Below are 11,582 nucleotides of genomic sequence, written 5' to 3' on the forward strand. Positions count from 1 at the left end.
TCATGTTAGTTAGGACTTCAGCTAAGAAATTTTGTGGGGACACAAGTCCTGAGCAAGTGATGAAAGACAACGGCCTCCCTTCTTTTATTTTTTTATTTTTTATTTTTTAAAATATTTATTTATTTATTATGTATACAATATTCTGTCTGTGTGTATCTCTGCAGGCCAGAAGAGGGCACCAGACCTCATTACAGATGGTTGTGAGCCACCATGTGGTTGCTGGGAATTGAACTCAGGACCTTTGGAAGATCAGGCAATGCTCTTAACCTTTGAGCCATCTCTCCAGCCCCCTAAAATACTTTATTTAGAAATAGCTATAATATAGATATTATCAATATTAACTAATATACCTCTAAAATAGTACGACTCCTTAATATATTATTGTATTTAATTCATAGTTCAGTTTTGGTGTTTGAGTGTTTCCAGTGAGGTTAATTTTGGTTGGGCTACAAACAGTATCTACATAGCCCATATGCAGCTTACATCATTTCCTTAGGATCAGTTAGGTTTTCTATTCTGAATCTTCAAATTTTGGAACAAAATGGTCATAAAGATCCTGTTCGAAGGATTTACTTCACTCCCATTCTCTCTGCCCACCTTCCCTCTCATTTTCCCCAGGCTTTTTGTTTTGTTTCATAAGGCCTTTCTCTTTAATTTTTTGACTTTTGTTTAATGGGGAGTGGGAGCCTTTTGCTTCTTCTGTTTTGTTGAAGCAGCGCTCAGGTCATTCATTGTCTGCTTTCCTCGGTATTACTTAATTACAGCCCTTCACTTTTATTTTATTCATTTATTTTTGCCTTTGAGACTGGCTCCTACTTCCTAGCTTGCTATCCTGGAACTACTAATCCTTTTGTCTTGGCCTCCGGAGTGACAAAATTACAAGCATATGAATTTTATTACTTTTAAGATAGTTTCTTCTTTGCTTTCCAAAGATTTTACTGAAGAGTGGTTTAGGTAGAACAGGACTATCTTAAGGGCAAGATTAGTGTTAAAAGCGCAGACAGGAGTAATAGAAAACAGCTTTGAGGTGAACCTCTCTTGGAGGCAAAGTCTCTGTCGCCCAGGCTGGTCTGGAGTTTGTGGCAGTCCTCCTGCCTCAGCTTCCCAAGCTGTGGGATTACAGGCATGACTCGTGCCCAGCAGTGCAGCCTGCCTTTGGAACAGTGCCTCCTGTTTGGTCCCTGGTTTCAGGCCATTCTTCTCTGCCCCTGTTTGTTTTACTCTTCTGCTGATCTGCTTTGTAGTGGATCTCAACCTTCCTAATACTGTGAGCCTTTAATACAGCTCCTCATGTTGTGGGGACCCCCAACCGTAACATTGTTTTCCTTGCTACTTCATAACTGTAATTTTGCTACTGCTATGAATTGTAATGTAAATATCGAATAGGCAGGAGATCTGTTACATGACTCCCAGAGGGGTTGCAATCCACAGGCTGGGAACTGCTGCTTTAAAGCCGCAGCCAGTCTCCTCTTTGTTTTTTCCCTTCTGCCTCTCCTTTTGTATCTGCAGAAGCTATTTGTTGTCAAGAAAAGTTGGCTTAAAAGTGAGTTTTGCTTTGTTTTTGTTTTTTTTCTTTGCATGCTTTCCTAAGGGTGTGGGTTTGGTCCCACTGGCAGACAAACTGGCTGAGGATTGTTGGAAAATATAATACATTTAAAAGGTTTTCTAATTTCAATTTTCAACATGTGTCTTAATTTCAAAATATATAGAATAATTTAGTTATTGACTCTGGTTTAATTATATAGTGGTAGGGGATACATTCTATAATATATCACTACTTTGAAATTGGTTGAGATTTGCGTTAAGGCCTAAGTATAGAGTCAATTAATTAGTTTATTTTATGGTTTGTTTTTCAGGGGGCAGAGTTTTACATTTACTGCCCAGGCTGGCCTTAAGCTCACAGTAATCCTCTTGCCTCAGTCTCATGAGTCCTAGGATTACAGATGTGAGCTACCATGCTTGACTTAAAAGAATTTATTTTTAATGTTTTATGCTCTTGAAAGAGAAGGTATGCTGTGGTTGCGGGGTACAGTTTCCTATCAAGGGATCAATTTTGTTAGTGCTGTTGTTCAGACCTTCAGTGTCCTTATTGATATTCTGACTGCTTATTTTGTCAATTACTGAGACATGTTGATATCTTTAGATATTATAACAACATCACCATAGATTTAGTTTTGACAGCTTTCATATATGTTAAATGCATATTAAATAAGGTCTATCTATGTAGCCTTGGCTATCCTGAAATTCACTATGTAGAACAGGCTGACTTCGAACTCACAGAGCTCTACCTGCTTCCTGAATGCTAGGATTAAAGCCTAAGCCACTATGCCTAGCAATTTTATATATTTTGAGACTGTCTTGGCCTGGAGATGTAACTGAGCATAGAGCTCTTGACTAATATCTTAAAGGCCCTGAGTTCTATCCTCAACAAAGAGAAACAAAAATGGATCCTCCTCCTGCCTGAGCCTCCTAAGTGCTGAGATTACAGGTTTCTGTCACCATGCCCAGCTTTAGGTGTGGCCAGCTTTTAATATAGCGTATGTCCCTTACACAATGAACTTTTTGTGCCTGTATTAAGTGGCCATATTTTCTCTAATATCTTTTTATTCCAGGATTGAGGATTGAGCCAGGCTCTTGAATATGCCGGACATATGCTCTACTACTGAGTTATAACTCCATCCCTCTTCTCTTATTTTTTATTATGAGATAGGATCTAATTAATTTATGAGGGCTGGCCTTGAATCACTCTGTAGCCAAATAGGCCTTGGTTTCTGATTCCCCTGTCTCAGCCACTCAGGTATCTGGGATTACAGACCTGAGCCACCAGATGTACTTAGAAATGTCTTAAAAGTAGAATCTATTCCACATTGATACAGTTTCTATACCAGTTTTCTCTTTTTAAGGTTTTTTTGGGGGTGGGGTGGTGTGGGAGGCTCAAGACAGTGTGTCCCTGTGTAGCCCTAGCTGTCCTGGAACTCTGTAGACCAGGCGTGAACTCAGATATGCCTGTCTCTGCTTCTCTAATGCTGGGATTAAAGGCATATACTCAACTATGAATATGTTTTCATTTAAGATTTTTTTTAAAATTATATATTATGAGTGTTTTGTCTGCATGCATGTATGTGGAACATATGCATAGGTGGGGCCTGTGGAGGTCCCACACAGAAGAGGGTGTCACCCACAGAAGAGGGTGTCAGAATCTTGTTATCTACCACATGGGTCCCGGGCACTGAATCCTGGTCCTCTGAAAGAGTAAGCACATGCTCTTAACCCCTGAACCATCCCTCCAGTTCCCACCAGTTTTCTTTTTATTAGTATAGGCCTGTCATATTTTTTGTTTTTCTTTCAATTTTCTTGTCCTTATATTTTAGAAGATTATTTTTTGTAAGTGATCTATGGGGCCAAGTAGAAATTCTTAATAGGGTAGTCTTTATATTTTAATTGAAATAACTAATTTATTACATTTAACATTGTTATGAGTATATTTGATTTCAAATCTATCTTTTTACTTTGTTTATTTCCCATTGTCCTATGTTTCTTTTAATCGACTTTTCATTTTATTGGCTTCATCATTGTATTTTTCCCCTCTACTAATCTGCAAATTTCCACACTTCTATTATTTTTCGATTAGTAGAGATTATGTAATTATAGTAACTTATAGGAGTCTACCCTTAATATCTTAATATCTTTTCTGGGTAGTATTCCCATTTACTCCTTCCTGAAGCATATTGTTACTGTTCTTTAAAATCCCACTTGATAACTACTGCTATTTCATACTGTGTTTGCAAAGATTTATCTTCATAATTCCAACTTGCTTTGATGTTTATGGCTTTTTACATCTCAGCTTCCACTTGAGATTGCAGCTCTCTCCCACTTACTTGCTGGAGATATTTTCCAGGGTTCCCAGTGGCTGTCTAAATAGTACAGCTAGTGTTCAGCCCTCTTTCTCCCTGGCCCTTTCCTGTGTACCTGGAGCTAACACATTCAGCTCAGTTTCTTTGTTTTCACCTTCCTTTTCCTCCATGAATGACTCTGCAAGTTCACAGATTTCCTTGTTAATATAACTCTGATGTGACAGTGGGTCACCAAGACCAGAGATGAACCTGAGGAACCTCCTTCAGACAAGGAGCATTGTTGTATTTTCCTCTGCCCACTGTTGGTCTTGTAGATCTATTCTCCTTGTAGTTGGCTGGAGGCACACTGTCAAATGTTGATTTGCTTTCATTGTTCACCTTTTGGTGTTTTTATTGGGTCTAAAAGTAGGCTTACAATTCTAGATGGTTCTGATGGTTCTTCAGCTTTACAGTGGTGTGAAGGTGACACACATTCAGGAAACCTGTACTTGGAATTTTACATTTTGATGTTCCTCCAGCAATATAATGTACGACACTTTCTTCTGAGTAGTGGAAGTGAATCTCTGAATTTGCCAGCAAGGGGGCTGTAGAAATGGCACAGTGGCTAGGAGCCTGGGTCCAATTCCCAGCACTCACTTTGTAGCTCATGACTGTCTGTAAATCTAGTTCTAGGGGATCTAGTGCCTTTTTCTGGTCTCTGCTGTTATTACGTGTACATGGCGCACAGACATTACATGCAGACAAAATGTATACACATTAAAAACAAAAAATGGGGGCTGAAGAGATTGCTCAAAGGTTAAGAGCACTGACAGTTCTTCTAGAGGTCCTTAGCATAAACAGAGACTGCACCTTTGTTTTTCTGGTCACCCAAACCCGAATAACCACACAGATGTCACGAGCCATTTCCCCCCTAAAAATCATTACAGGAACCATCACACTGGGGAGTCTGCAGAGAACCCCACACCCATAATTATGTTCTATTGAGAACCTGCCTCACATCCAATTAAGCTGTTGATGGAGAGCTATCTGTTAGCGGAACCCGCCTCACATTCCAGCTATCCAGGGAACCAGGTGTGGCAACTTGTGACTTTTTGGCCTACCTGTCCGAATGTAACCTGGCCTACGTGACCGGGACCACGCGGCGAGATCCCGTGCCCTGCCCCCCATTCCTTACCATATATAAACTGTAACCCGTCCCTAATAAACAGAGGCTTTGACAAATCTGCTTGGCCTCCTTCTTCTGTCTTAGCTCATTCCCTTCCAGGTAGCGCCCCTCCGAGACCCTGGAATAACTGATTGCAGGGTGGGTTACAAACCCCTAGACTGAGTAACCCACCCAACGCAATCGACACATAGAAACTATATTAATTACAACACTGTTTGGCCAATGGCTCAAGCATATTCCTATCTAGCTCTTGTATCTTAAATTAACCCATTTCTATTAATCTATGTATCACTACGAGGCTGTGGCATCTATGTGGCATCTCAGTCTGCAGTTGCCACCCAGATGCAGAGAAAACAAGATGAAAATGCTGAGCTGAAAAAAAGGAACCAAGCCATGTGGCTAAACAAAGTTAAAAATTATGGGTTAATTTAAGTTGTGAGAGCTAGTTAATAATAATCCTGAGGTAATAGGTCAAACAATATAATTAATATAAGCCTCTATGTGTTTCTTTGAGATTGAACAGCTGCAGGACCAGACAGGATAGAAAGTACACCTGAGTTCAATTCCCAGCAACCACATGGTGGCTCACAACTCTCTATAATGAGATCTCATGCTTTTTTTTTTTTTTTTGGTGTGCAGGGATACATGCAGGCAGAACACTGTATACATAATAAACAAATCTCAAAAAAAACCCCACAAAAAAAACCCAAGAAAGATAACCATAGAACTGGAAGTGGTGATCCATCAAATTCAAATCTCCTTACCAGCCATGATGTGATGTTTCTGATTTGATCAGAGGTGCAGAGGAAAAGAATCTGAAGGAAAGGATCAGTTCACATCTAGTATAACAGTAATCACTACAAGAAAACCCCTTGTGGTCCAGGTTCTAAGAGAGGGATTGTTTTCAGATAAGAATCTATGGTAACTGAATGACTTACACAGTTATTCTAAGATCGTTAAGTGATTACTTCCATCACTATTGAGCAGGGAGTGGAGGCTGAAGTTACCATTGCAACTGCCTGAATCAACTATTTTAATATATTGACTCAATCAGTTTTTTTAAACCCTGAACTTTGGAAACTTCAATGTTTAGAATTTGAAAAGAGATTAAAAATTCACCAATGGAGATGGAGAATGGGTGATCAGGGAGGGGGGGAGTCAAAGAGTGGTGTCTCGGTATCCCAGCAGAGTCAATGGTGTTGAAGCATAGTGTTGGGAACTGGAAATTGATCAGTGTATTGATTCAGTAAAGAGGCAGAGATGAAGGCAAGCCCAGGAGAGAATGGTGAGAGACGAGGTGTACTGCGGTCGGTTTTGATGTCAACTTGACACTAATTAGAAGGGGATTTGGGAGTGGAGGAGAATTCTTTGTTGTGAAGAATTGGAGACTGGTGGGGACTTGTGGAGGTGGTGATGGGATGGTTTCTATGAGGAGAGAGTAAGCATGAAAGGTAAAGAATAGCGAATGTATAGTTTTTTCCTAAATAAGGTCTTTATCTTCATTTGGGAGTTAGAGTATTCTAGTTAGATTCAAAACTTGAAGATTCCTTTATATCTATGTTGAACTTTAAAAAATGTCCTTCCTTCCTTCCTTCCTTCCTTCCTTCCTTCCTTCCTTCCTTCCTTCCTTCCTTCTTTCCTTTCAACAGGATTTTACTCTGTACCTAATAGAGCTACAACTCACTGTGTAGACTAGGCTTACTTCAAACTTGTGGCAATCCTCTTGTTTATGCCTCCCAAGTACTGGTATTATAGGTGTGTGCTACTCTGCCTAGCTAAAAATGTAATTCTTTAGTACATAGCAAATATTGGGTCTAAGTAATTCTTAAGGGTCTGGGAGTAGAGCTAAATGATAGAAATAATCTAAAATGAACAGGCCTTGGTCTAATCCCTAGCACCACACATACTCAAAAAAGATTCTTACAGGGCAAGGAGAGGGCAGGTAAAGTGTTAGCTTTATATATGTCTGATGACCTGTGTTTGAGCCCTGGAAGCCATGTAAAAAGCTGCATGCATGGGCTAGCTAGCCTGGAGTATGTTGCTCAGTGGCAGAAACAATAGGAGTGAGCATGCCTCATCAAGATGGAAGGTGAGAACTGATTCCACAGAGTTGTCCTCTGATCTCCACATGTATGCTGTGGCATGTACATGACCCACTCACACATGCAATAGATAATTCTTTAAATTTTTTTCTAGTTTCATCCAGTTGCCTGCATGTTTCCTGGTATCCTTGTTTTTTTTTCTTCTGCTGAGTAATACTTCATTGTACAAGTGTATCACATTTTCTTTATCCATTCTTAGGTTGAAGGGCATCTAGGTTGTTTCCAGGTACTGGCTATTATGAATAATGCTGTTATGAACATAGTTGAGCAGGTGTCCTTGTGGAATGATTGAGCATCCTTTGGGTATATACCCAAGAATGGTATCCCTGGGTCTTGAGGTAGATTGATTTCCACTTTTATGAAAAACCACCATAATGATTTCCAACGTGGCTGTACAAGTTTTCACTTCCACCAGCAGTGGAGGAGTGTTCCCCTTGCTCCACATCCTCTCCAATGTAAGCTGTCATCAGTGTTTTTGATCTTAGCCATTCTGACAGGTGTAATATTTGATTTGCATTTCCCTGATGACATTCCTTAAATATTTTCGGTTTTGCCTGCAGGTATGTATGTGTATCAGATGCATGCCTAGTGACCTCAGAGGCCAGAAGAGGGCATCAGATCCCTTGGTTGTAAGGTGCCACAAGAGTGCTGGGAACCTAAAGGTGCTCTCCAAGAGCAGCAAGTGTTCTCAGCTGCTGAGCCATTCTCTCCAGCTCTTACATATTTATCTTTGTGGTCCTGGGAATCAAAGAATGTAGAGTCTCAAGCATGCTAGACATGTGCTCTGTGAACCAAGCTTCATTTTCTTTTAACTGTCAACAATAAAAAAAAAAGAATAGTTGCAATCATGTTTGACATATAATACACACTGGGCTATCCTTTAGTTATTGGCTATCCCTGTAAATATTTTTCATGTTACTACATAGTTTTCATAACCATTGAATTTCTGGGCCATCATTGGCTGAACAATATCCTATTGTGCTGGACATTTAGGTTAACAATTTTTAGTTAGTCTATATAATTATTTTGAACAAATATCCCTAAGAAATCCATTGTGTGCCTACCTTTTATTATTTGATCAGCTATTCCTGTTTTGAGCTGTATAACTTAGAGAATAATTCTGGACTGGCTTTTCATTTTGACTTAGAGTCACACTGTTAAAACAGATTCTTTCCCTATTTCTACTAATTATACGTTAGGTTTGAAGTTATACTAGGAAACAATGTGTGTCCTGGCTGTTGCCAGTTTTGAATAGCTTTTGAAGTTCTAATTTTAGAATGTGTATTCCATGAAACGTTTTGTATTTTAATAGGTTGATTCGAGGATTGGTTTTGGACCATGGTGCCCGTCATCCAAGCATGAAGAAGCAAGTGCAAGATGCGTTTATCCTCATTTGCAATGTTTCACTGGAGTATGAGAAAACGTGCGTCTCAGTCTGTCTTTATAACCGTTGAAACTCTTTTAACTTTCCGTCTTCTTTTTTGTAAATTTATTTTTAATTATGTGTATGCACTGTGTATGGGTATGTGCATGGGAGTAAAGGGGCCCCAGGAAGCCCGAAGAGGGCGTCTGTGCCCTGGAGCTGATGTTGCCGACAACTGTGAGCCACCTGACCATGTTGCTGGGAACTGAACTTGGGTCCCTTTAGCCTGAGCCATCTCTCCAACCCCAATTGTTAAATTATCTTTTCTGTCTCCCTCCCCCTTCCACCTCCTTTCACCACTCTCTCTCTTTTTCTCGATAGGAGTTTCACTTTTTAGTCCAGGCTGGCCTCGTACCTGTAGCTCTCAGTCTCCTGCCTCAGTCTCCTGAGTACTGGGATAACAAATGTGAGCCATCATGCCCAGTTCCCTGTTCTCTAAAGGTGTTTTGTAATCTCTTTTTCCCTTCTACCCCGCCTCACTCACTTTTTTTCATTTTTTCCCCCCCCCCGAAGAAAGGGACTTGCGTTGCTCTGGGTGACTTCCAACTTGTAAACCTCTTGCCTTAGCCTCCATTCCTGGTTTACTAACTTGTTCTTATTAATTCTTTAGAGAAGTGAGCTCTGGTTTCTTTTATAAGACTGTAGAAGAGAAAGAGAAATTGGTAAGAGCCGAAAGAAAATTCATTGAAGATAGAGTGCAGAAAATAATAGACCTGAAGCAGAAAGTCTGTGCCGAGTCCAATAAAGGATTTGTTGTCATCAATCAGAAGGTGAGAAGTTCACAGCCGAAGTGCATGTCACCGTGTCTCAGCATTTCTCAGTGCAGCCCGTGACCCTACAGCGTCCCTATGACATTTTCAGAGAGATTGGGGAGGAAACTCTTTTTATGATAATAATACCCTTTACACTCTGTGGGCTTTTATTAGGAAGGGTGAAGCTGCTGGCTTCTTCCTGCACACCAGGAGAGCAGCGCCGAGCTGGGCTCTTCCTCATACTCTTTACTGCCGCAGCACCAGGGAAAGGGCACTTCATTCACCAGTGTCCTGATGGTGGGTGGGAAGGTGGCTCAGCGGTGAAGAGCTTGCACTGCTCTTGCGGATCTGAGTTCTGCTCTCAGCACCACATGGTCCAGCGGACTGAAGCTCCAGGGGCTCTCTTGCCGTCAGGCCTCCACACATCTGCACATATCCACATACAGACATACCACACGCACATTTTTTTTTTTTTTAGAAAAGAATGCCTTGAAATGTTAACTGTATTGATTTTATTAAATATTTGTCCTTAAGTATTCATTTTTTTTGTAATTTTGTGTGATAAAATTGAAATATACACAAAGCACTTCTTCAGAGCAAAACATGATGGTTGTCTTGAAGAAAGCCTATGTGTAATTGGAGTTTGAGTTAAACTAGTTACTTTTTCATGGAAAGCCTTTTTTTAGTTGAAAGAAGATTCAACAGATAAACTGTGGTTACCTAGATTTGGATGTCCAGTGGATTCTTTTTCCTGAAAAATTAATGCAACAATTCACTACTCCGGAAAGAAGACACCTCCCAGAGTGTGCTGCCTGACTCAATGAACCAGTAGTTCCTAAATGACTAAAATCCACATAATCTTGCAAAGTCATGCATGAATAAATAACCCCCTTAGAATATAATATTAATTATTTATATATATTAATATTTATTTATTATATATACAATATTCTGTCTGTGTATATGCCTGCAGGCCAGAAGAGGGCACCAGACCAGATGGTTGTGAGCCACCATAAGGTTGCTGGGAATTGAACTCAGGACCTTTGGAAGAGCAGGCAATGCTCTTAACCGCTGAGCCATCTCTCCAGCCCTATTAATTGTTTTTTAAAATCATTTAAAATGTTTTCCTTTTTCATTTATGTTTAGAGATATGTGTCTGAAACTAGAGTTGCAGGCAATGGTGAGCCACCCCACACGGGTGCTAGGAACTGAGCTGAGGCCCTCTGTATTCTTAACCACTGAGCCCTCTCTCTAGTCCCCATTTGTATAACTTGATACAGCTACAACTCACTATATAGCTTAGGCTGACAAGGAACTTGCTATGTAGTCTCTTTTGGCCTGGAACTTTAGATCTTCCTTACTTCAGCCTCCTGAGCACTGGCATTACAGGTGTGTGCCATCATGCCCTGCCTTGACTCTTCTTGTTTTTTAAGAATGTGAAGTGGTGCTGAGACAAAAAAAAAAAAAAAAGCGTGAGAAATACTGGTTTAAATTTTTTAAGGTTAAGAGTAGAGCTCAGTAGTAGAGCACTTGCCTAGAGTAGAACAAAAACCACTTAACTTTTGTGTTAACTTGAACACAGGGCATTGATCCGTTTTCCTTAGAAATGCTTGCAAAATATGAAATCGTAGCTCTTCGCAGGGCAAAAAGAAGAAATCTTGAAAGGTAAGTGCAAGTTATGTATCTCAAGTCTTTTCTGTCATTCTTGACGATGCTCTCCTTTTTGTTTGTAGTGCCAGGAACTGAATCCAAAGCTTTTTAAGTTCTTTCTTTCTTTCTTTCTTTCTTTCTTTCTTTCTTTCTTTCTTTCTTTCTTTCTTTCTTTCTTTCTTTCTTTCTTTCTTTCTTTCTTTCTTTCTTTCTTTCTTTCTTTCTTTCCTTCGTTTCTTTGTAAACAATTGTTGGGTGCGGTAGATGCCTTTAATCCCAGCATTGGGGAGGTAGAGGAAGAGGGATCTCTGAGTTCGAGGCCAGCCTGGTCTACAGAGTGAGTTCCAGGACAGCCAGAGAAACCCTTGAAAAACCAAACAACGACGACAACAACAACGAACCCACAAGATCTGGGGCCAGGGAGATAGCTCAGTGTGTAAAGTACTTGCTGTGCAAGCATGAAGACCTGAGTTCTGAGCACCAGAGTCCACATGAAAGCCAGGAACAGCAACATTGTGAGCCTGGACCCGAGCTCTGGGCTTGCTGCTCAGCCAGCCTAGCTTAGACTTCAGGCTTCGTGTCCAAGGAGAGACCCTGCCTCCAAAAAAAAAAAAAAAAAAAAAAAAAAAAAAAAAA

At 40.3% G+C, this 11,582-nt stretch overlaps 1 protein-coding gene across 1 annotated transcript in view; it reads left to right on the forward strand.

Moving 5' to 3' along the window:
* The window catches only part of Cct6b (chaperonin containing TCP1 subunit 6B), a 44,655-nt gene that overhangs the window by 10,793 nt on the left and 22,280 nt on the right, over positions 1-11,582 (forward strand). The window contains exons 5-8 of the mRNA XM_050128580.1: positions 2,790-2,797; positions 8,434-8,544; positions 9,155-9,314; positions 10,879-10,961. Coding sequence (XP_049984537.1) covers positions 2,790-2,797; positions 8,434-8,544; positions 9,155-9,314; positions 10,879-10,961 — 362 coding nt within the window. The remainder of the gene's footprint in view (positions 1-2,789; positions 2,798-8,433; positions 8,545-9,154; positions 9,315-10,878; positions 10,962-11,582) is intronic.

Source organism: Alexandromys fortis, unplaced genomic scaffold (assembly GCF_014885135.2).
Source record: "Alexandromys fortis isolate MF-2015 unplaced genomic scaffold, M_Fortis_MF-2015_v1.1 scaffold_80, whole genome shotgun sequence".
Taxonomy (NCBI): domain Eukaryota; kingdom Metazoa; phylum Chordata; class Mammalia; order Rodentia; family Cricetidae; genus Alexandromys; species Alexandromys fortis.